This window comes from Salmo trutta, chromosome 32 (assembly GCF_901001165.1).
Source record: "Salmo trutta chromosome 32, fSalTru1.1, whole genome shotgun sequence".
Lineage (NCBI taxonomy): Eukaryota > Metazoa > Chordata > Actinopteri > Salmoniformes > Salmonidae > Salmo > Salmo trutta.
In genome coordinates this window covers 3,872,738-3,898,578 of record NC_042988.1, presented here as the reverse complement: position 1 = coordinate 3,898,578, position 25,841 = coordinate 3,872,738, and the positions used below count along the sequence as shown (strand labels likewise).

At 46.6% G+C, this 25,841-nt stretch overlaps 1 protein-coding gene and 1 pseudogene across 7 annotated transcripts; one reads left to right on the top strand and one right to left on the bottom strand.

Annotated features, from left to right (window-relative positions):
* Positions 1–45: 45 nt before the first annotated feature.
* Positions 46–20,105, bottom strand: sh2b1 (SH2B adaptor protein 1). Of its 7 annotated transcripts, none has more exons than XM_029727117.1 (11): positions 19,790–20,104; positions 19,157–19,305; positions 16,425–18,613; positions 14,961–15,062; positions 14,518–14,609; positions 14,221–14,303; positions 8,631–8,777; positions 8,307–8,512; positions 4,009–4,183; positions 3,263–3,353; positions 1,664–1,716 (listed from the first exon to the last, which is right to left on the bottom strand). In XM_029727117.1, exons 3-11 carry the CDS (start codon positions 18,195–18,197, stop codon positions 1,695–1,697), a joined length of 2,691 nt encoding a protein of 896 aa, XP_029582977.1. In that variant the 5' UTR covers positions 18,198–18,613; positions 19,157–19,305; positions 19,790–20,104; the 3' UTR covers positions 1,664–1,694. The 7 variants fall into 7 exon arrangements, with proteins under 7 accessions (XP_029582982.1, XP_029582977.1, XP_029582976.1 ...); XM_029727116.1 differs by having other exon boundaries at positions 19,254–19,305; XM_029727119.1 differs by having other exon boundaries at positions 19,950–20,104.
* A 1,150-nt stretch (positions 20,106–21,255) lies between these two features.
* LOC115170656 (heat shock 70 kDa protein-like) overlaps positions 21,256–25,841 on the top strand; it is a 29,281-nt pseudogene continuing 24,695 nt past the window's right edge.

Sequence of the window (25,841 nt, the reverse complement as noted above, 5' to 3'; positions counted from 1 at the left end):
CTGACTTTGTGGCAACTAGTGACAACCCAAAGAATTACTGTAACATTCCTTTACATCCTTCCCCTTTATTCAGTAAGAAACAATAACAGTGAACCAAAGCAACAACACACGAGGCCAAAATGTTTCAGTATAATTATATTATATCATATTATCATTTAATTCAATGTAGTACCTGAAACTAACCACACAGGTTGGACAAAACCCTGCCCACCGTCAACACAAGGTCCCAGCAAAAGAGAGAGCGACAGAGACAGAAAGGCACAAATAGAGATCAACATTTGAAAAGGATTAACAGGGGTATGGGGGTAAGATGTGTAAAAGATGACAAGGCTCAGAGTAGAGCACAAACAGAAGAAGTGAAGGTATAAACAAAGAGAGGAAGGAGGGGGATACAAAGAGAAAGAAAGAAGCACTGAACTGAATGGCAGAAAGACGGACATGGCCACACAACCCAGGCACAGGTTGAAGGAGTATGACAGAGGTGATAACAAAGAAAGGCACAAGTAGAAAAATGTTTTTTCCCCCCCTTATATTTTTCTTATTTTCTATTTCTGCACATTAAAATTAAATTTGAATGAGGTCCAGGAGGAGTGGACTGTATGAGTGTGAGGGAAAGACTGAGTATGAGGCTTAGGAATATAAAAAAACGCAAACAAATTTCAACTGAAATAACCGAATGGGGGCAGGAACAAGTGTTACACATTACATGGAGTAAACAACATACAATAAAAGGCATTTTAAAAATAAAATTAATACTATTATTTCCGACCATCATCATTATTTCCTTTATCATTATTGTTAATCATATCATTATTATCAATAAAGTAATTATTTTTATCTGAATGATAGATATAATCACTCTCTATCTCTGGCCACTTCTCTACCATTAAAGAAAACCAGAAAATGAGTGGAGAGAAAAACAGAGACAGAGAGAAAGAGTGAGGTTGAAAGAGTGACTGAGGTATATGTATCCTGCCTGCCGGTTCTAGCCTAGTCTCTTTGCCACCTTGTAAGTATATGGTTGTCCTCCATCTCTACCTCTGTGAAAGTGTACTGTTGGCCAGTAGAATGTCTGCAGGATATTGAGGTATGGTACTGCTGGGTTCAGAGGATCTCTCTCACTACCTACATCCATAAATGGATTCAAAAGTCTACAGAAAGCGTACCAAGAGGTGTACCGACAAAAAAGCTTATCTCGCTAAACATTAGTGTACCTTTACTTAGTGTTGTAAGGTGCTCCCATCCCTCTCTCTTCTCTTTCACCCGTTTTCTCTTTCTCTCAATCTTGCTGAATCTCCCAGAATGCTTGTGTTTTAATAGTGTTAGTACATCCTTCTAACCCCTTCCCCTCACAGTCTCGTAATAAAATACAAATACTGGTTATGAATGGCTATGACTCCCACCTCCTCCACTCTCCCTTTCGCACAAACAACCCCCTCCCTCCTCAGAAGAAGGAGTACTGGTTGTCAATGGCTCTTGCCCTCCCTCCTTCCCGCTCTTCGCCCTCCACCCCCTCCAGTTGGCGAAGAGGAGCTTCCCTCTCCTCCCAGTCCTCCGCTCCTTCACCTCCTCCTGCAGTTGCTGCAGTTCCTCCTCCACCTCCTCCCAGCTCGGTCTCGTTCCCTCGTTCCTGGGGTGGGGTTGGGGGTGGGGGCCGGCCGGGGGGCAGGGGTGGGGGAGGAGGCTGGGGGGGGCTACGGGGTCTGCTGGTCAAGTCTGTTGGGAGGAAAGAACAGCCCAGAGAGAAAAGCAGAGAAAGAAAGAGTGGTAAAAGGTGTAAATAAAGGAGGGGCGGGTGGGGCGGGGGACAAGATAAAAAGGTGACATTTCCAGAGAGCGAGTGGTGAGAAGGGAGAAGAGGAGGAGGAAGAGGGGGAGAGACAGAGTGAGTGTCATGGCCGCGACGTCTGTGTGACAGGTCCATGTCATGGAATCAGTCGAGACACACACAAACACACTGTGCGCTCACATACACACCTTGTTCCCGTCTATTAAATACATTTAATGTACAACACAAAACAACGCATCGTCTGAAAATGTTCTATGAAGATTCTACATGACCCTAAACTTTTTAGCAGATACAACATTCTATGGCAGTGGTGGTCTCTCAAGTCATTGCTCTAGGAGTGATCTGTGTTCTCAAAAATACTCTATGGTAGGTCCAGTTCTAGATAAGGTTAGTACAGACTAACTTCACTGGAAGACTGAGCAGTACACTGAGGTGAATGGCCACTCTAGCTAGCTCTACACTCGCACTATGGTGCGTTCCATCACTTTCTCTCTCTCGCTTACATCTCTCTCTCTCGCCGGCCGTCTCTCTCGCTGGCTAGGTCTCGGTCCCTCTCGCTGGCTAGGTCCCTTTCGCTCTAGGTCCTTCTCTCGGTTTCTCTCTCTCTGTCTGTCTCTCGTGCTGCCTCTCTCTCGCCATCATTCTCTCTAGGTCTCTCGCTAGGTCAATGTCTCTCTCACTCTTGATCTCTCTCTCGCCGCCTTTCCCTCAATAGGTCTCCCAGTCTAGGTTTCTCCTCTCTCTAGGTCTCTCACGCTGCCTCTCTCTCTCTCTTTCTTGCAGTCCCTCGCTCTGGGCGTCTCTCTCGGTCCCGCAAGTCACTGTCTCTCTCACTCTTGATCTCTCTCTCTCTCTCTCTCGCCGCCTTTCCCTCACTAGGTCTCCCAGTCTAGGTTTCTCCTCTCTCTAGGTCTCTCACGCTGCCTCTTTCTCTTTCTTGCAGTCTCTCGCTCTGGGTCCTTCTCTCGGTTTCTCCCCCTCTCGGTCTGTCTCTCTCTCATGCTGCCTCTCTCTCTCACAGTCTTTCTCTCTAGATCTCTCGCTAGATCGCTGTCTCTCTCACTCTAGATATCTCTGTATCTTTCGCCGTCTTTTCCTCACTAAGTCTCTCCCATTCTAGGTTTCTCACGCTGTCTCTCTTTTTCTTGCCGTCCCTCGCTCTGGGTCCCTCGCTCTGGGTCTCTCTCTCGTACCATTGCGCTCGCTCGAGGCCTGGGTCTGTCTCTCTCGCTAGGTCTCGGTCTGTCCCTCTCGCTCGCCCTCGGTCTGTCCCTCTCGCTCGCCGTCTTTCTCTGTAGGTCTCTCCCCCTCTAGGTCTCTCTCTCGCCACCGCTCTCTCCCTCTTGCCGTCTCTCTCTCCAGGTCTCCCTCTTGCCGTCTGTCTCTCCCGCTACGTCTCCCTCGGTCTCTCGCGCTACGTCTCCCTCTCTCTAACTCGGTGTCTCTCTCTCTGTGGAGTCTGGTCTCACTTACACACAGTCAGAGATGGGGGTTGATGGAGAGTCAGGGTGGCGCGTGGTGATGACATCACAGACTGTGGGCCGGCTGCCTGCCCTGTCCCGGCCTGCGAAGAATGACCCAACGAAAACACAATAAGAGACAGCCAATCAGAGCTCTGGAAGGCACGGGGGAGGGGTGGGTGGGCGGAGGGGTGGAAAGAAGGGTGTAGAAGGAAAGGAGGTAGAGTGCTAGGGCCTAGGGACATAGAGAGTAATAGGGGCTAGGGGTTGATTTGGAATTGTGTGTGGTGGGGGGGGGGGGGGGGGGGGGGGGGGGCAGTTGTAAGAGGAAGGGGTGTATGGGTGGGAGCATCAGTGCAAATTGATGGGACCGAGCCATGCGGAGCCACTCCAGTGTGTGTGCGCACGCATGTAAGCATGCATGCTGTAGTGGACACAGGATGAGGATGCAAAGCAGCCAGTCTTATGTTATAATGACATTGACAGAAACATCATGCAGTGGCCATGTTTTAGCACACACAAAATTACTTATGGCCTGTACACACACACTCCTGATCTTCAATGGGATGATACACACGCACACTGTATTGATTCACTGACATAATAGCATAGTGTAACCCAATCCTAATGCATAAAACACATACACCAGACATACAACGTATATACAACACCCAAGACTTGCATTTAGAGGCCAGTGTAAACCCAGTGTAGTTTCATCCTAGTGGAATATCCTGTGACCTTTCACCCCTGACCTGTTACCTGGCTGCCGGACGGCGGTGGCGCCCACAAAGCTGATGAGAGTGACGTCCGAGGCACCCCCAGACTCCAGGGGGATTGGGTGCACGCGGAAGTGCTCCAGCATGTCGAATATGGACTGGAACCACAGGTGCTGCACCCGGCACTGGCCGTCCTCGTTCAGAGACAGACGCAGGTGCTGCAGCGGACAGAGAGAAGGGAGAGAAAGAGAATAGAGAGAGAATAGAGAGAGAGAGAGAGAGAGAGAGAGAGAGAGAGAGAGAGAGAGAGAGAGAGAGAGAGAGAGAGAGAGAGAGAGAAGGAGTAGAAGGGGGAGAGACAAAAGAAGGGAGAAGAGAGGGGGATATGGGTTAGCTTTGGACGCTACTTAGCAGGTATATCTCCTAACATGGTATTGTTGTTTCCCCTACCATTTCACATAAAAACACTGGTACTTTCAAACACACACGTAAACATCAATACTGTCTTACTCTCTCTTTCACACAAGGACAATATAGGAGGAAAGTGGAATAATATTCCACCATCTCCGATGCTCGTCGTATGCGGCAAGGCTTGCAGACAATAACGGATTACAAAGGGAAACCCAGCCATGAGTTGCCCAGCGACGCAGAACTCAAAAACGAGCTAAATGCCTTTTATGCTCGCTTTGAGGAATATAACACTGTGCCTTGCGTGAAAGCCCCTGTTTTTCCAGATGACTGTGTGATCTCGCTCTCTGTGGCCAATGTGAGCAAAACGTTTAAACAAGTTAACAATCACAAGGCCGATGGGCCAGACGTAATACCACGGCGCGTTCTCAAAGCATGCGCAGACCTCGTCCCAGTCTGTCATCCCAACATGTTTCAAGCTGACCACCATTTTCACTGTTCCAAAGAGCTCCAAAGTAACCTGCCTAAATGACTATCACCCTGTAGCACCTGTAATTATGAAGTGCTTTGAAAGGCTGGTCGTGACACACAACAACACCACCATCCCAGACACCCTAAACCCACTCCAATTCGCATACCGCCCAAACAGATTCACAGATGACGCAATCTCAATTGCACTTTAAACTGCCCTCTTCCACCTGGACAAGAGGGGAAATCACTATGTGAGAATGGGCTACATCTCAGCGGTCAACACCATAGTCCCATCCAAGCTCATCACCAAGCTAAAGACTCTGGGACTGACGTCTCCCTCTGCAACTGGATCCTGGACTTCCAGACGGGCCGGCCCCAGGTGGTGAGGTTAGGCAACAACACCTCTGCCACGCTGACCCTCAACACGGGAGCCCCTCAGGGGTGTGTATTTGGGCCCCTCAGGGATGTGTACTTGGGCCCCTCCAGTACTCCCTGTTCAACCACGACTGCATGGCCACGCATGACTAAAACACGAACAAGTTTGCTGATGACACAGCGGTGGTAGGCCTGATCACCGACAGCGATGAGTCAGCCTACAAGGAGGAGGTCAGAGACCTGGCAGGACAACAACCTCTCCCTCAACGTCAGTAAGACCATAGAGCTGATCGTGGACTATAGGAGAAAGAGAGGTGAGCACGCCCCCCATCCACAGGGCTGTTGTGGAGTGGGTCGAGAGTCTCAAGTTCCTTGGTGCCATCGAGAGCATTTTGACTGGCTGCATCACCACTTGATATGGCAAATGCGCAAAGCGCTACAGAGGGTGGTGCGGACAGCCCAGTACATCACTGGAGCCAAGCTCCCTGCCATCCAGGACCTCTACATCAGGCGGTGTCCGAGGAAGGCCAGAGAAATTGCTAAAGACTCCCGCCACCAAAGTCATAGACTGTTCACTCTGCTACCGTCCAGCAAACAGTACCAGAGCATTGGCTCTTAGAGGAACAGGCTCAAAGACAGCTTCTTCCCCCAAGCCATAAGACCGCTAAATAGCCAGACTGCTAAATAGTCAAATATTGGTACCCATACTAACGGCAATGCCTGTATCTTGCACTGACCCACATGTATGTATGCAAACTCCGCAAAAAAAGAAACGTCCTCACTGTCAACTGTGTTTATTTTCAGCAAACTTAACATGTGTAAATATTTGTATGAACATAACAAGATTCAACAACTGAGACATAAACTGAACAAGTTCCACAGACATGTGACTAACAGAAATGGAATAACGTGTTCCTGAACAAAGGGGGGGGGTCAAAATCAAAAGTAACAGTCAATGCAGCGGGTGGCCACACCAGATACTAAGTACTGCAATGCATCTTCTCCTCATGGACTGCACCAGATTTGCCCGTTCTTGCTGTGAGATGTTACCCCACTCTTCCACCAAGGCACCTGCAAGTTCCCGGACATTTCTGGCAGGAGTGGCCCTAGCCCTCACCCTCCGATCCAACAGGTCCCAGACGTGCTCAATGGGATTGCGCTCCGGGCTCTTCGCTGGCCATGGCAGAACACTGACATTCCTGTCTTGCAGGAAATCACGCACAGAACAAGCAGTATGGCTGGTGACATTGTCATGCTGGAGGGTCATGTCAGGATGAGCCTGCAGGAAGGGTACCACATGAGGGAGGAGGATGTCTTCCCTGTAACACACAGCATTGAGATTCCCTGCAATGGCAACAAGCTCAGTCCGATGATACTGTGACACACTGCCCCAGACCACGACGGACCCTCCACCTCCAAATTGATCCCGCTCCAGAGTACAGGCCTCGGTGTAACGCTATTTCCTTCGACAATAAACGCAAATCCGACCATCACCCCTGTATGTAGCCTCGCTACTTTTATAGCCTCGCTACTGTATATAGCCCGTCTTTTTATTGTTGTTTTATTTCTTTACCTACCTATTGTTCACCTAATACCTGTTTTGCACTATTGGTTAGAGCCCGTAAGTAAGCATTTCACTGTAAGGTCTACACCTGTTGTATTCAGCGCACGTGACTAATAAACTTTGATTTGATGAGACAAAACCGTGACTCGTAAGTGAACACCACTTTTTGCCAGTCCCGTCTGGTCCAGCAACGGTGGGTTTGTGCCCATAGGCGACGTTGTTGCCGGTGATGTCTGGTGAGGACCTGCCATACAACAGGCCAACAAGCCCTCAGTCGAGCCTCTCTCAGCCTATTGCGAACAGTCTGAGCACTGATGGAGGGATTGTGGGTTCCTGGTGTAACTCGGGCAGTTGTTGTTGCCATCATGTACCTGTCCCACAGGTGTGATGTTTGGATGTACCGATCCAGTGCAGGTGTTGTTACAAGTGGTCTGCCACTGTGAGGACGACCAGCTGTCCGTCCTGTCTCCCTGTAGCGCTATCTTAGTGGTCTCACAGTACGGACATTGCAATTTATTGCCCTGGCCACATCTGCAGTCCTCATGCCTCCTTGCTGCATGCATAAGGCACATTCACGCAGATGAGCAGGGACCCTGGGCATCTTTCTTTTGGTGTTTTCCAGAGTCAGTAGAAAGGCCTCTTTAGTGTCCTAAGTTTTCATAACTGTGACCTTAATTGCCTACCGTCTGTAAGCTGTTAGTGTCTTAACGACCGTTCTACAGGTGCATGTTCATTAATTGTTTATAGTTCATTGAACAAGCATGGGAAACAGTGTTTAAACCCTTTACAATGAAGATCTGTGAAGTTATTTGGATTTTTACAAATTATCTTTGAAAGACAGGGTCCTGAAAAAGGAAGGTTTGTTTTTTTGCATGTATGTATGTATACACACACACACACACAACCAAAACCCACAAACAGAACACCTACACGCAGACCGACAACACAAACACACATAATTTGCTGCTGCTGCTCTGTTCTTTATTTAACTCTTATTATCTATCCTGATGCCTAGTCACTTTACCCTGCCTTCATGTATATATCTACCTCAAGCACCTCGTACCTCTGCACGTTGATCTGGTACTGGTACTCCCTGTATGTAGCTCCACATTGATCTGGTACTGGTACTCCCTGTATGTAGCTCCACATTGGTCTGGTACTGGTACTCCCTGTATGTAGCTCCACATTGATCTGGTACTGGTACTCCCTGTATGTAGCTCCACATTGATCTGGTACTGGTACTCCCTGTATGTAGCTCCACATTGATCTGGTACTGGTACTCCCTGTATGTAGCTCCACATTGAACTGGTACTGGTACTCCCTGTATGTAGCGCCATTCTTGTGTATTATATTGTATTCCTCTTGTTACTATTTCAATTTTGATTTTAAAACTCTGCATTGTTGGGAAGGGCTCGTTAGCAAGCATTACACAGTAAAGTCTACACCAGGTGTATTCGGCACATGTGACAAATAAAATGTGATTTGATTTGACACAGACACTCTCCCTCCCCCGTCTCTTGTACCTTGGCCTTGCCCTGGAAGTTGAAGGTGAGGACGTACTCCCCGCGGCGTGTCTCGCTCTGGCGCACAAGGAAGACGCCGTGGCTGGCAGTACCCCCTGCCAGCACCAGCTGGGCCGCCTTCAGGCGCGACAACGTCCCGTGGAACCACTGGCACTCGCTCAGAGGGTGCTCCACCGCCTCCGCCACGTCTGAGAACAGGAAGGATCCTGGCAGGTGAGGAGGGATTGATGAAAAGATTAGACAAAAAAAAGGTATCACCAGACTTGCTCTGTACATTCTGGTGTGTATGTGTGTTTGCTAATGCGTAAGTAACAGGCTTCACACCTGTGGCATCTGGCGTCTCCGCAAATGGTGTGCCCAGGCCGGCTCCACCCACGCGTCCGTCTGATTCATCCAGAGGGGCGCGGGGCGGTAACTCTGGGGGGAGAGGGTCCATCAGCGGGGAGGAGCCGCCCACACCTCCATAACACACTGCAACAGGACAGGAGCAAAAACATCAGTCTTACCTTTTATTTAACCAGACTTCTTTTACTTTCAAACAGCAACGAAACGTTGGACTCGTGGTTAAAACAACTTTTTTCGTCTCGCTTTCTGTATCAGGTGTTAAGTGATCTAACTGTATATTTGTAAAGCTGCAAAAAATTGTGAAACAGGGAAACCGTCACACAACAATCCCAAATGGGCTCTTAGATCCTATCTTGTGCAGTCATATTTGAGAAGATTTGATAGGTAAGGAGTAGCTCCTACTTACCTTATGCTACATTTCTGCTGTTTGTAGATTCTTACAGTTTAAGCGTCTAGGGCAGTGGTCACCAACCTTTTCTGAGCCAAGTTCACTTTCAAAATGCAAGCAGAGATCTACAGCTCCGAACTGTTTCTAAACATATATTTTTTTTTAATGTAAGCCTATGCAACATTTACCAAATAAGAACAGTTCTGTAGGAATAAGGTTTATTGCAGTAGGCCTGTAACGGAGGCCACCCTAGCAGTAGAGGTTTCAGTAAGGAGGCAGATGCTTCGATACAAGGCAAACTCAGAATGAGGGTGTTTATTTACAGTGCTGAGGTGGAGTCGCCGGAAAATTGTTCACTATGTACAATCAAAAATAACATAACCATAACTGGACAGGAGCATAAACTGGAAAATTAATCAAATAATAAGTTGAGCTCCAAAGAAACCAAGCTTCAATCAATAGCTGAACATATAGCGTTCAGCCAGCATGGCAACCAATTAAATGACAGGGTTTCATGTACAATTCCCATCAGGCCTCATCTTGGACTGTACACTTTTAGACTAATCACAAATCAATGGTAACTATTACCTTACATAAAGGCCTGAACAGCACAATAAACATGCACTGAACAAAAATATAAAACACAACATGTAAAATGTTGGTCCCATTTCTTGAGCTTAAATAAAAGATCCCAGAAATGTTCCATATGCACAAAAAGCTTATTTCTCGAAATGTTGTGCACAATTAGTACCCTGTTAGTGAGCATTTCTCCTTTGCCAAGATAATCCATCCACTTGATAGGTGTGGCATATCAAGAAGCTGATTAAACAGCATCATCATTACACAGGTGAACCTTGTGCTGGGGACAATAAAAGCCCACCCTAAAATGTGCAGTTTTGTCACACAATGCCACAGATGTCTCAAGTTGAGGAAGCGTGCAATTGGCTTGCTGACCGCAGGAATGTCCACCAGAGCTGTTGCCAGAGAATTTAATGTTCATTTCTCTACCATAAGCCGCCTCCAACACCTCCATATCCGGCTTCTTCACCTGCGGGATCATCTGAAACCAGCCACCCGAACAACTGAGGGTTAGTACAACCAAAGAATTTCTGCACAAACTGTCAGAACCCGTCTAAGGGAAGCTCATCTGCGTCCTCGTTGTCCTCACCAGGGTCTTGACCCGACTGCAGTTCAGTGTCCTAACCGACTTCAGTGGGCAAATGCTCACCTTCGATGGCCACTGGAGAAGTGTGCTCTTCACGGATGAATCACAGTTTCAATTGTACCGGGCAGATGGCAAACAGCGTGTATGGCATCGTGTGGCCGAGCAGTTTGCTGAATGGCGAGTGTCCCATGGAAATTGAAGGTGATGAGAGTGAGGATGAATTAACTGTGGTGGCAGGTGCATTGCTGACTGCTGAGAAAGTTGAATAGAGAGAGAAGTGGTGTGGTGAGGAAGGTCGGCGTGAAGTTCATCCGAGATGGAGCCTTGGCGAGAGTGAGGATGAAATACATGCGATGAGGACTGCCGAATTCGGGCCTTGTCCTGAGGATGATTCTGGCCCAGTGGAAGTGAGATTTGTAGAGCAAATGGATCCTTGTATTTTGGCTGATCCATATGTGGTGTGTGGTGTCAGGTTGGGGACTGTTGAGTTGGTGAAGTTAACTCGGAGTGGACTCGTGATGATTTATTGTGTTTCATCCACCCAGAGGGAGTGGGTGCGCCGGATTACGCGATTAGGGACAATAATTATGACTTGCTTTGCAGAGCAGGGTGCCGTTGAAAGGAGTGATAACGGGGGTGGCATTAAGTGTTGAGGAGGAGCAGTTGAAATTGAAGATTCCGGTGTCTAACACCCGCCGTTTGGTGAGTTGTAGATTTGGTGGAGAGTGTGGGGAAACGGAGAAGACATCGTCTGTCAAGCTGAGTTTTGATGCAGAGCCTTTGCCAGATAAGGTCATGGTAGGAAGTGTCAATTACCCGGTGAGAGCTTTTGTTTAGAAAATAAAAGAGTGTTTTAGGTGTCAAGTTTATGGGCATGTTGCAGCAGTGTGTCGGAGGGAGATGCCTTGATGTGAGAAAGGAGGGCATGAGATGAAGGAATATGTGGTATCGGCGGAGAAAGTAATACATGTTAGTTGTGGGGGTTCGCAGGGAACTGGAGTTTGGAGGTGTCCGGTGAGAGAAAGGGACATTGAGGTAGCCAGGGTTAGAGTAGTACAGAAAGTGTCATATGCCGAAGCAGTGAGGAGAGTGGTAGAGGAAGATGGGGACCGGGTGAGGGATCCTGAGAGATGGGAAGAATATGTGCTTCAGTACGGTGGACTTTTTAGCATTTATAGCCTTGGTTGTTAATTGTACTGCAGAAAATCACAGAAAATTGAGGTGGCAGAGAAGTACTTTTACTGCAGAACAGTTGCGGGGGGTGTTGAGTGGTAGTGTTCTGTCTTCTCAGACCGTTGGCCTGAAGTAGGACTTGATAGGGTTAAACAGTGGAATGGGGTGGTGGGTTTTGTAGAGAGGGCTAATAGTTGGCTGGGCAATTTCCCTTTGTCTCAATTTTATATACACTGCTCAAAAAAATAAAGGGAACACTTAAACAACACAATATAACTCCAAGTCAATCACACTTCTGTGAAATCAAACTGTCCACTTAGGAAGCAACACTGATTGACAATAAATTTCACATGCTGTTGTGCAAATGGAATAGACAACAGGTGGAAATTATAGGCAATTAGCAAGACACCCCCAATAAAGGAGTGGTTCTGCAGTTGGTGACCACAGACCACTTCTCAGTTCCTATGCTTCCTGACTGATGTTTTGGAGTCTACAACCCACACAAGTGTCTCAGGTAGTGCAGCTCATCCAGGATGGCACATCAATGCAAGCTGTGGCAAGAAGGTTTGCTGTGTCTGTCAGCGTAGTGTCCAGAGCATGGAGGCGCTACCAGGAGACAGGCCAGTACATCAGGAGACGTGGAGGAGGCCGTAGGAGGGCAACAACCCAGCAGCAGGACTGCTACCTCCGCCTTTGTGCATGGAGGAGCAGGAGGAGCACTGCCAGAGCCCTGCAAAATGACCTCCAGCAGGCCACAAATGTGCATGCGTCTGCTCAAACGGTCAGAAACAGACTCCATGAGGGTGGTATGAGGGCCCGACGTCCACAGGTGGGGGTTGTGCTTACAGCCCAACACCGTGCAGGACGTTTGGCATTTGCCAGAGAACACCAAGATTGGCAAATTCGCCACTGGCGCCCTGTGCTCTTCACAGATGAAGCAGGTTCACACTGAGCACGTGACAGACGTGACAGAGTCTGGAGACGCCGTGGAGAACGTTCTGCTGCCTGCAACAATCTCCAGCATGACCGGTTTGGGGGTGGGTCAGTCATGGTGTGGGGTGGCATTTCTTTGGGGGGCCGCACAGCCCTCCATGTGCTCGCCAGAGGTAGCCTGACTGCCATTAGGTACCGAGATGAGATCCTCAGACCCCTTGTGAGACCATATGCTGGTGCGGTTGGCCCTGGGTTCCTCCTAATGCAAGACAATGCTAGACCTCATGTGGCTGGAGTGTGTCAGCAGTTCCTGCAAGAGGAAGGCATTGATGCTATGGACTGGCCCGCCCGTTCCCCAGACCTGAATCCAATTGAGCACATCTGGGACATCATGTCTCGCTCCATCCACCAACGCCACGTTGCACCACAGACTGTGACTCCAAATCCAGACCTCCATGGGTTGATAAATTGGATTTCCATTGATTATTTTTGTGTGATTTTGTTGTCAGCACATTCAACTATGTAAAGAAAAAAGTATTTAATAAGATTATTTCATTCAGATCTAGGATGTGTTATTTTAGTGTTCCCTTTATTTTTTTGAGCAGTATATTACCATATCAAATAATTTAATGTAGGTAGGCCGTGAATGGCCTTACACCAGTACAGTAGGTGGTGGTGTATGCACCTAAAAGTTGGATGCGATCTCCCAACAAAATCCCAAAGAAGAAGAAGTTCCGTTTGACCCACCTCCCATCTCAGCAGGAGCATGACAGAGGAACAAACAATTCGCAGGTAGGCTACGTTTTAAAAGCAATTATTTTACTTCACATTGTGATTACAGAACTCTGTGCACTTGAATTGTAACACTGATAAGAAAAGGCCTGATAAGAAACATTAAATGCAGTGCAACAAACAAATAGCTGCTGCCAAAACCAAATGAATTGCTGGCGAACTCACAACCTGCGTTTCGCTCTACAGGCTACATCGACAGCACCAAAGGACAAGGCATCATACACATATTATATTCAATAAAGGAACATGCATTTCATAAACCCACAAACCGTTTCCATGTCTGGTTGTATCTGCATCTGATGGTCAGTCTCAGCGGATGAAGGGAGAGAGTGAGCAGCAGAGGGTCTGCCTCTCACGGTCCCTGATCTCTCCTTTTTCCGGTGAGACTGACCAGAGAGGGGAAACAGTCTGATGACCAAACTCGAGTCACACCGCATTATTTCTGTCTCAAGCACAAATTCATGTTGTTCCTATGACCAGAGAAACTGAATTATTAGTCGACATTAAAATAGACAAGACGAGCCGTTAATAAAAACGCAGGCCCATCGATACACTTGGCTACTCATTCACTGCAGCTGCAGTGCTGGTTGTAACGTGAGTGTAAGTAGGGAGAAGCACATTTTTTATGTTTTGAAAAGTGTTGAATCGTAAAAGCAGCAGCTATTTGCTGTATTCTTTGACAGTCTCTCTGGTCAGGGTTTTAAAAGTTATTAAAATCTCATTTAGGCTAGTATCAAACTTTGCTGTGGGGTAGTGGAAGCTACTGGCACGATGATTTGAGCTATCCGATTGGCCAGCGCAGTAGGCGCACTTGATTTAGCTCTAGGGGTCTGCCGGGTAGGCAGAGTTTGCTCCTTCAGACAAATGAAATGGTTCAAAATGGGAACACTTTGCCTACCCGGCGCACAGGGCTGCCGAATCAAGTGTATCTACCACCAACGGCTCAAGGCAACAAAAATAAATGTAAAAAAAGAGAAGCGCAAAGAAATGTTCGGCGATCGACTAGGAATGCCTAGCTGACTAGGACCGCGATTGACTGGTTGGTATATACTGGTCTAAGAGTAGTAGCTTGGGGAGGTGTGTAGGGGTCGATTTGGGATTTGGCATGCCCCACTCACCTTGAGAGAGGCGGTCACTGAATTCTGGCATTCCACTGATGTCCATGGGTCCCCCACACACAGCTTCTATGTCCTCCTGTTCACTGTAGAGTCAAGATACACAAAGCTTGTTCTACAGTAGCTGGGGCGTCGCTTCTACTTCTGTTGACCTCATCAATAGTTGACAGTCAGTGAATACAAGCATATATATATGGTCCCTCTTAACTCTCACTCACTGCCCCCCCCCCCCCCCCCCCTTATCACTGACTTGAAAGAAAACATGTGTTACATGTATTACTTAACACACAATTTGCTTACCTGATACATATACCGTTCCTGATGTCACTCAACCAGGCTCTCATCTGCACAGCGTCTCGTGTCTCAATCACATACTGCACCTGTCCCTCCAACTGACAGAGAGAAAGATAGGGTTAGCGAGAGAGTGAGAGCGAGAGAGAGGGGTGAGAGAAAGAGGGGGGTGAAAGAGAGGGGCGAGAGACATTGGGGTGAGAGAGGAAGGGGTGAGAGAGGGGGCGACAGAGGGGGTGAGAGAGAGGGGGGGGTGAGAGAGAGGGGCGAGAGACATTGGGGTGAGAGAGGAAGGGGTGAGAGAGGGGGTGACAGAGGGGGTGAGAGAGCGAGCGAGAGAAATACAAGTCAGTCTACAGATGCAAGCAGAACAGGAGCTGACTACCTGAACAAAATGAACTGAGAAAGAACAAGAAAGGGGAAATGAAAGGACGGACAGAGCAGAGCATCACCTGCAGGAGGAAGGTGTTCTCCTTGTCAGGCACCTCCAGGGCTGTGGTGCTCCTCACATCCACAATAGAGCAGCATGGGACAGTCAGCCTGGGCTTGGAGGACTGAGACAGGGGGACAGAGAAGAACATTGAATAAGACACATCTGTGCGCTCAGAGAAATTGTGCAATTTTCACATTATGGAATATTCACAATGCCTGCCAATGACATTCATCTCCAAGCATTCCAAAGGAGCATGTTGACAGGTTGTCATGCCTCAGTGTTACATCAAAGATACACAACCTACTCTGATGGCCCCCACCCACTGGGGAGCCAGGCCCAGCCAATCAGAATTAGTTTTCCCTACAAAAGGGCTTTATTATAGACAGATACACACCTCAGCACCCTCCCCCCCAGATGTGGAGGTCCTGAGGTGGTCTGCGGTTGTGAGGTATGTTGGACGTACTGCCAAATTCCCTAAAACAACGTTCTCTAGCAACAGCTCTGGTGGACATTCCTGCAGTCAGCAAGCCAATTGCCTGCACCCTCAAAGCTTGAGACATCTGTGGCATTGTGTTGTGTGCACATTTTAAAGTGGCCTTTTATTGTCCCCAGCACAAGGTGCACCTGTGTAATGATCATGCTATTTAATCAGCTTCTTGATATGCCACACCTGTCAGGTTGATGGATTATCTTGGCAAAGGAGAAATGCTCACTAAAAGGGACGTAAACAAATTTGTGTACAAAATTTGAGAGAAATAATTGTTTTGTGCGTATGGAACATTTCTGGTATCTTTTATGTACATGTTAAGTTTATATTTTTGTTTAGCATATTGTTCTTAGGTTTTGCCACAAATTATATTGAAAAAGTGTTTTAATTACTCAATTACTAATCTACTCCCTTCCCTGAAAATCCCACCCCAATGATTCCTTAACAGGTCTGAAAACCCTACCAACCCAGTGACTCTCACAAATGTCCAGATCCTTCCGACAATCCCACCCACAGCGATCGATTGACAGGCTAAACTGTTAATGTGGCCAGGATAACGAATGATAATGAGGAAAATAAATTGAAAATGGGAGGAATAACATAGTTTTACCCAATAAAAGATTTGAATTAAAATGTTGTGCTTTGTAGGTTAAGAATAAGCATTGTTAATTTGCACATTTAGTTTATATATTTTTGTCACAAATAATGCGATCAGTATAATGTAGTACAATTACAAATGTGAACTTTATCTTCCAATTTTATTTCTCAATATGGCAGTGTTATCTGGTAGGAAATTAAACAAAAACTGACAACTTAAATGCAAACTGGAGTATTGCGTTTAAATTTCATCATTGATTATGTTCACATAAAAATACAATTGCAAACATATTATTAATGTATCATTATAAAATAAGATTTTTTTTTGGCAGCTATATACTCCAAACATTAAGAACACCTTCCTAATATTGAGTTGCACTGAACAGGTCTCTCACTCACTTTAGGCGGGATGAAGAACTCCAGATAGTACTCCTCGCCCCGCTCCCCCTCCTTGTCCCTCTCCCTCAGGACCAGTCGGCACTTGTGCCACCGACCACCCCTCCAGCCCACAGTGCCCCCGGGGACGAGAGGCTGCACTGCGGCTGTCTGAGCGGCGTTAGCGGTGGACGTAGTGTTGTTTAAGCCAGTGCCAGCGTTGTTGTGTTCTTGTGTGCCGTGGTGCAGCAGGCCGAAGGAAAAGCCAGGGAAACCACCGTGGCTCCCGGCAAACTCATCTGGCATGGAGGAGCTGACGCTGACTCCTCCCTCCCTCACCAGCCGGCCCATCTTCCTCGGGGTGGCGCTGCTGCTGCTGCTGGGGGGCAGGCCGGAAGGTGACACCACGGCCGAAGTGGGCGCCGAGGAGAGAACGGGGGGCGGGGAGCGAGACAGACGTAGCTTCTCCAGCCGGTGGCTCCACTTCTCCTTCTCTCCCCCCTCGCCATTGCTCCGCCGGCGGTCCCGTGCCTCCGATAGCGAGAGGGAGGTGGCACTGCTGGAGGAAGACGGGGGCAGGGAGGAGGAGGAGGAGTGGGGGAGGGAGAGGGGCAGGGAGAGGGATACAGGCATGGAGGAGGTGGGTGTAGGGGGCTGAGTGCCAGAGTTCCTCTTGGAGGAAGAGCCGGTGGCAGCGTCCTGGACCCCCATTGTGTAGCTGTAGCTGGAGGGCATCTGGGAGGAGCTCTGGGGGGAGTCGCTGGACGAGCTGCGCCAGTGCAGGATGCCCCGGACACTGCCCCGCACGCTGCGCCCAACACTCCGCAGAGAGAAGCGCTTCTTCAGTTTGGTTTTGGACTGGCTTCCTGCCGAGGCCGGGGTGCCATTACCCTTGAAGCGAGGAAGAGTTGTGTCGGAGCAAGGGGAGGCAGGCGTTTGGGGCATATGGGAGGGGTCTTCATCGTCCAAGCAAACTTCCAGCTCCGCCTCCCCCTCATCTGGCTCCACCTCCTCCTCCATGACCGTTACGCCCGCCCAGCTGTCCTCTTCCTCGGCTGTCGTTTCTCCGTTGCCCGGGCCGACGCCAGTAAAGTGTTTAACACTAACTGGGGCACCCCTCTCTTCCCGCCTGCCGTTGTTTCCTCCTCCCACTGAGGAGGAGCAGGAGGAGGAGGAGGATGGGGGGAGGACCGTTGTGACAGCATAGGAGTCTTGAAATTGGTCCCCACTTCTGGTTTCCAACACCAGTCGTGTGGAGGCAGGCTTGGGCAGGGCTCTCACCGGGTTGGCTGGGGCACAGGGGTGGTAGGAGGCTCCCTCGGTGACGGGAGGGGGAGAGACCGCCTCCTCTTCCAGGGAGGTGGCGTCTGATTGGGGGGCCCAGCTCCCCGCCTCCATCCCAGGGGCTGTACCCGGCGCCCCTGCCACCCCCTCCAGTTCGCTCTGGAAATGTCGGACAAAGCGGTCAGTGAAGCGGCGACAGAAGGTGGCAGCAGAGTCGGGGGAGTAGTGAGGGTTCTCCAGGAGGAACGCCCGGAAGTGGCGGGCAAAGTCCCCGGCCGCCATGCGGGCATGCAGCTCACAGAACTCCGTCCAGCTCAGGCAGGGGGAGGGCGTGGGGGTGTCCGACAGCGAGGAGGGGTGAGGCTGGGCCAAGGGAGGAGGCAGGGGGGGTGGCCGAGGGAACATGGGCAACAGGGAGGGGGATGGAGGGGACGGAGAGGGGGAGGGTGAAAGGGGCAGCGGGGAGGAGTTGGCTGCCCGCGGGCTAGGTGGGGTTAGAAGAGAGCCGTTCATTCTACCAGGAGGGCGTGGGGGGAAGCTGATTGGCCAACTAGCTGGCTGCTATTTGGTTTATCACTTAAGGTTAATTAATGAAACCTACACAGCTCATCAGGGCTAATTTACAAACAGGTGGGAATTCAAGTACCGTACTATGCCAGACATAGAGTAGATTCACCCCCATTTAAAACCTTCAGCTAAAAGACTACTGTAACACACTGATGAGCACAGACTGAGAAGAGGTAGAAATATAGGGGGTCTGTCTCTGTGCAACATGCTTTCATACATTTAAAAATATCTATGATAAAAGACAGGGTAAAATCGGTGTCAGGGAGGAGGTATACGACAAAGAGTTGAGGTAAATAGGTGAGGTTCACAAGTGGCCGCCCTGCTTACGGTCCACCACACATCCACAAGAACACAACTGCAGCCTGTGAAAACAATACAAGCACAATCAATGGCGATACATCACATTACCTGTTACATATATTCTCCAGAGCCATAACCAACTCTAATATGATCTACAATATCTAATCAACTGTAACTAATACAAATACCCCTAACACCGGTTGCCACCTGTAGTTGTTGTCTGTTGGACTAGTGGTCACAATAGTTGTCAACTATTGACTTAAATTGAGTCAATGCTTTACATCCACAAAAACAAATTGATAAGCAACCCGTTTTACTGACAACCCATTCAATTAGTTAGCTAGATATCTTCACATAACGGTACTTAGGTAGCTAGATGTGGTGAAGATCCAAACGGTTGCTTTTGAGACACCAACTGATTTGTCAGTGTTCAGATAACTAGTGGCTTAATCAATTTCACACACTGTAGCAAAGCCAAATATACCGTGGCATAGCTAACTAACTACCTTACTGGCAACAAAATAAATAAAATACCTTGTTGGCTAGATTATTGAAGCTGAACAACTGACTGCGTATGAAACCAGTTAGCTAGCTAACAACATTACCTAGCTAGGTTGCAAACTGGCGCTGGATGTAAACAATCCAGAGAGCCTGGTTAGTACTGACGTTACTGGCTAACGAAGTTAGCTTGAATTCACAAACCATTGTCGGCCTAGTCAGATACTCGAGGCCAGTGCTTGATGGCTAAAATAACCTAAAGGAGAGGAGGAGAGACAGTTAACTAGATAGCTGATATTACAGAGTAATGACAGTGCATGGACATGGCAAAATGACACACATCGAGGTCATGTTAGCTTAACTAACGTTAACTAGCAACAAGAGCCAGCACTTCGCGTGATAAACAATCTAGTTAGCGTAAGCGTTACTGAGCTAGCTAGTTAACGGTCGCTAACTAGCGACCCATCACAGCTGGCTAGTAACGCCATCCATCTTAACAGAACCATGTTAGCTAGCTAAATAAAAAAGCACCAGCTTGAAGCAGTTAGCTAAGCAGCTAACTAGCCAATATTCAACAATGTAGCTAAAATGTAAGCCTAGCTTGCTGTTTTAATTAAATAACAGCGGTTTAGTCAGCTAATAGTAGCGAGCTATCGTTTGTTATAGTAGCTACCTAGACTATGGCTATTATCGTTGAATAAGGGGTGCTAGCTAATTGAAGTAATGTTATGTTTACCCACTTGTACACGCTTGTCTTCAAAATAGTGTCCACTTACAGTTAGCTAGCCTCCCATACGTGCTACAGACAACAGGCGAATCGCTAGCTAGCTACCTAGATATTATTATTAGCTAGCCAGCTATTAATAAAACAACTAATTTAGTAATCTTGCGTTGGCTTACATTAGAATTGTAATTTATACGCTCCAGCGCTTTATACAATTCGTTCATATATCCGCGATATAAATATAATGTTATAATAGTTGTTACTAACATGAATATTTCTGTGCTCCCTATCTCTCGCGATATAGTGGGAGAGAGACGATGGGAAGGGAAAGTAGACTAGCGAGGAGGGTGGCAGCAGGAGGAGTTGCAGGGACTACGTTTGCATTGAGTACTTGGATGGTGGGAAAATGGAGGGGCACTAAAAACATTTTGAAAAACAATCACCACCGTCTGTGAATTGTGTGAGGCGTAAATTAACATTTGGCTCATACTGAACTACTAGACTATCTTTAAAAAAATGCATGAATGTTTACAAAAAGCCTATATAATAGCATATCATTTAAAATGTTTTTGTAATTAAAATATATCCTTATGGAGATGAGTAAATAATTTATTTCAAACTAGCTGAATAGATCCGTGATTACTGTAGGCTATAGTATGCCTATATGCAGCCTTTCTGTATCAGTGGCCACATGAGCACATAGACCTACTGCTGTGTTTGGTGTTCTCTCTATAGCTGCTTTCAGTATTGTGTTGTTCATACACAGCGTGTACTTACTGTCAATTCAGGTTCCACCTTTCTCTTCATCTTCTATGGCATTTCTCTTTCATTTCACCAGCATGTGTTTAAAGGTCCAATGCAGATTTTTTTTTTTATCTCAGTATTTATCCTTTCCAGGTAACAATGAAGTTCCTTACTGTGATTGTTTTCAAATAAAGTTTTCTAAAATAGACAAATGGACTACAAAAGAATAGAATAGCATTGAATAGACTAAAATAGAATCGAGAAGGATTAGCCGGTGTGTTCATAATTCGTCTTTCATTAAAAAAAAAATTATACTGGAAATCTTAAATACAAAAAAATATATATTCCCTGGAATCTGTTGAGAAGTAAGGAGGAACCTAACTAGTGGTTGTTTGTAAAAAATAAAATAATACTTTCAATGCCATTTGTACTGTACGTTCTCTTTCTATCGCCCTCTCTGTGTCACACACACACTCACTCAATTATCTTCCAAAAAATATACAGTTGAAGTCGGAAGTTTACATACACTTAGGTTGGAGTCATTAAGGCTAGTTTTTCAACCACTCCACAAATGAAAATAAGCCTTTAAAATACAAATACTTAAATACGCATTTATTACTGAACTCAGGTTTGGTTGTTATTCAAGTATATTTAGGCTAACACCTCTGTTGGTGGAGATTGACACTACTTGCTCCTAGGTTTTCGTAGAATAATATCAATTTCTAAAACCGTCTGCTAACTCCAAACCATCAAGATGTCATCAGCTAAAACCTTGTCTATCAGCATTGACCAGGATACTACCTACTCCTGTGTGGGGATGTTCCAGCATGGCAAAGTGGAGATCATCGCCAACGACCAGGGCAACAGGACCACACCTGCCTTCACAGACACAGAGAGACTCATCGGTGACGCAGCAAAGAACCAGGTGGCCATGAACCCCAACAACACCGTTTTCGACGCCAAGCGCCTCCTTGGTGCTGGTGAAGATGAAGGAGATCGCTGGGGCCTACCTAGGCCAGACGGTGTCCAACGCAGTCATCACAGTCCTCGCCTACTTCAACGACTCACAGAGACAGGCCACTAAGGACGCTGGAGTGATCACTGGGCTGAACGTGCTGAGGATCATCAATGAGCCCACAGTGGCGGCAGTCGCCTATGGAATGGACAAAGGCAAATCCAGGGAACGCAATGTCCTGATCTTTGATCTGGGCGGGGGCACCTTCGACGTGTCCATCCTGACCATCGAGGATGGGATCTTTGAGGGGAAGGTCACTGCTGGGGACACTCACCTGGGTGGGGAGGACTTTATTATGGATCGCCATTAGCTGCTGCCAAGGCAGTAGCTACCCCTCCGAAACTAACTGCAGCTTTTTGTTAAGCATTGCAGTCATTTCAGTCGCTGTAGTAGCTAACATGTATAGTGTTGAGTCATCCGCATACATAAACACACTTGCTTTACTCAAACCAGTGGCATGCCGTTGGTAAAGATTGAAAAAAGCAAGGGGCCTAAACAGCTACCCTGGGGAATTCCTGCTTCTACCTGGATTAAGTTTGAGAAGCTTCCATTAAAGAACACCCTCTGTGTTCTGTTAGACAAGTAACTCTTTATCCACATTATATACAGGGAGTGTAAAGCCGTAAGACACGGTTTTACAGCAGCAGTCTATGATCGATAATGTCAAAAGCTGCACTGAAGTCTAACAAGACAGCCCACACAATCATTTTATCATCAATTTCTCTCAGCCAATCATCAGTCATTTGTGTAAGTGCCGTGCTTGTTGAGTGTCCTTCCCATTTTTTCCAGAAGTTTACTAAGGTTTAGTAGCAGGCTGATTGGTCGGCTATTTGAGCCAGTAAAGGGGGCTTTACTTTTCTTGGGTAGCGGAACAACTTTAGCTTCCTTCCAGGCCTGAGGGCACACACTCTCTAGTAGGCTTAAATTGAAGATGTGGCAATATCGTCCCCTATTATCCTCAGTAATTTTGCATCCAGATTGTCAGACCCCGGTGGCTTGTCATTGTTGATAGACAGCAATACTTTTTTTCACCTCTTCCTCACTGACTTTAAGGAATTCAAAAGTACAATTCTTGTCTTTCATAATTTTGTCAGATATACTTGGATGTGTAGTGCCAGTGTTTGTTGCTGGCATGTCATCCCTAAGATTGTTTATCTTGCCAATAAAAAAGTCATTAAGGTAGTTATCAGTGGGTAATATCAGCGGGTTTTGTGATAAATGAGCCATCTGATTCAATGAATGATGGAGCCGAGTTGTTTTTTTCCCCATAAATTTCATTTAAGGTGCTCCAAAGCTTTTTACTATCATTCTTTATATAATTTATCTTTGTTTCATAGTATAGTTTATTTTTATTTAGCTTAGTCACATGATATCTTAATTTGCAGTATGTTTGCCAATCAGTTTGGCTGCCAGACTTATTTGCCATACCTTTTGCCTCATTCCTCTCAACCATAAAAATGTTCAATTCCTCGTCAATCCAAGGGGATTTAACAGTTTTTACAGTAATTTTCTTAATGGGTGCGTGCTTATTAGTAACTGGAATAAACTGGAATAAATATGTCAAGTCCAGCATCTGGTTGCTCCTCATTACACACCACAGACCAGCAAATATTCTTTACATCATCAACATATGAATCACTACAAAACTTATTGTATGACCTCTTATACACTATATTAGGCCCAGCCTTTGTTACTTTGGTTTTCCTAGATATGGCTATTATATTGTGATCACTACATCCTATGGATTTGGATACTGCTTTAAAGCAAATTTCTGCAGCATTAGTAAAGATGTGATCAATACATGCTGATGATTTCATTCCTGTGCTGTTTGTAGACACCCTGGTAGGCTGACTGACACCTTAACCAGGTTGCAGGCACTGGTTTCAGTTTGAAGCTTTTTATTGAATGATTTTATTGATGAAAGCCAGTCAATTTTAAATCCCCCAGAAAATATACTTCTCTGTTGATATCACATACAGTGGGGGAAAAAGTATTTGATCCCCTGCTGATTTTGTACATTTGCCCACTGATAAAGAAAGGATCAGTCTATAATTTTAATGGTAGGTTTATTTGAACAGTGACAGACAGAATAACAACAACAAAAATCCAGAAAAACGCATGTCAAAAATGTTGGAAGAAACACAAAAGAACGGTCAATCTCCCTCGGCCTGGGGCTCCATGCAAGATCTCACCTCGTGGAGTTGCAATGATCGTGAGGAATCAGTCCAGAACTACACGGGAGGATCTTGTCAATGATCTCAAGGCAGCTGGGACCATAGTCACCAAGAAAACAATTGGTAACACACTACGCCGTGAAGGACTGAAATCCTGCAGCGCCCGCAAGGTCCCCCTGCTCAAGAATACATATACATGCCCGTCTGAAGTTTGCCAATGAACATCTGAATAATTCAGAGGACAACTGGGTGAAAGTGTTGTGGTCAGATGAGACCAAAATGGAGCTCTTTGGCATCAACTCAACTCGCCGTGTTTGGAGGAGGAGGAATGCTGCCTATGACCCCAAGAACACCATCCCCACCGTTAAACATGGAGGTGGAAACATTATGCTTTGGGGGTGTTTTTCTGCTAAGGGGACAGGACAACTTCACCGCATCAAAGGGACAATGGATGGGGCCATGTACCGTCAAATCTTGGGTGAGAACTTCCTTCCCACAGCCAGGGCATTGAAAATGGGTCGTGGATGGGTATTCCAGCATGACAATGAACCAAAACACACGGCCAAGGCAACAAAGGAGTGACTCAAGAAGAAGCACATTAAGGTCCTGGAGTGGCCTAGCCAGTCTCCAGACCTTAATCCCATAGAAAATCTGTGGAGGGAGTTGAAGGTTCGAGTTGCCAAACATCAGCCTCGAAACCTTAATGACTTGGAGAAGATCTGCAAAGAGGAGTGGGACAAAATCCCTCCTGAGATGTGTGCAAACCTGGTGGCCAACTACAAGAAACGTCTGACCTCTGTGATTGCCAACAAGGGTTTTGCCACCAAGTACTAAGTCATGTTTTGCAGAGGGGTCAAATATTTATTTCCCTCATTAAAATGCAAATCATTTTATAACATTTTTGACATGAGTTTTTCTGGATTTTTTTGTTGTTATTCTGTCTCTCACTGTTCAAATAAACCTACCATTAAAATTATAGACTGATCATTTCTTTGTAAGTGGGCAAATGTACAAAATCAGCAGGGGATCAAATACTTTTTCCCCCCACTGTACATTATCAAGCATTTCACAGATATTATCCAGATACTGACTGTTAGTACTTGGTGTTCTATAGCAGCTTCCCACAAGAATGGGTTTTAGATGAGGCAGATTAACCTGTAGCCATATTACTTCAACAGTATTTAACATTAGATCTTCTCTAAGCTTTACAAGAATGTGGTTCATTATATAGACCACAACACCACCCCTGTTGGCATTTCTGTCTTCTCGGTAAATGTTATAACCATGTATTGCTACCACTGTATCATCAAAGGTATTATCTAAGTAAGTTTCAGAGATAGTCAGAATATGAATGTCATCTGTTACAAGCAAGTTATTGACTTCATGGACCTTGTTTCTCAGGCTGCATATGTTAATAGGGGCTATTTTTAGCACTTTTCTGGGTTGATTGATTGTTTTTAATGCTTTACTGGGAAGCTTATCAGAAGTAGACTTGATAGTGCAGGGTAAGCTGCACAAAGTGGTCTTCCTACTAGGGCACACCACCTCAATGCTAACAGTGTTACTCTGGTTCATAGGCTCATGATTACTGCATCCAGTAGCTGTAGTATTAACAAAGGTATTCGGGGAAATTAGGGTGACATAAATTAAGTTACTTACATTATGTCTGCCAACGCCCCGAGGACAATGTTCATTTAATGCAGCATTATGACGACTCATTGTCACAATGGTAGGGGTGAGCTAAGCTGTTCTTGGGTCATTGATAAGTCATTGTTTCAACGCAGCCTTGAAATGCATGGACAGGAAACAAGGTGATTTGGATGGACTCCTGTTGAGTATCTTCTGTTTCCAGAAGGTGCCAAAGTTATATATAAAAGTGACTCCAGCAGAGATACAATAATCTTTTAGCCAGATGTGTAATGCCAGTAGCCTGCTGAATCTTTCACACCCGCGGCCCAACAATGGTACTGGACCTGAAATGATTGGCTGTTTTTTAAAATCTTTTAATGCTAAAATCAGTTCTTTAAAATACATTTTCAGATGTTCCCAGCTAGCCCTCCTGATGTCATTTGACCCCACGTGGACTACGACAATGTCAATTCACGGCATCTGTCGTAGAACAGTCGGAAGCAGCC

Excerpts from the sequence above, each read along its gene's own strand:
- sh2b1 (XM_029727122.1), bottom strand. The coding sequence starts at position 18,197 with ATGAACGGCTCTCTTCTAACCCCACCTAGCCCGCGGGCAGCCAACTCC. Across the intron at positions 8,513-8,630 it reads GGAGACGCCAGATGCCACAG|GATCCTTCCTGTTCTCAGAC; the intron begins GTGTGAAGCCTG and ends CTCACCTGCCAG. Across the intron at positions 1,717-4,008 it reads CACCGCCGTCCGGCAGCCAG|ACTTGACCAGCAGACCCCGT; the intron begins GTAACAGGTCAG and ends TCCTCCCAACAG.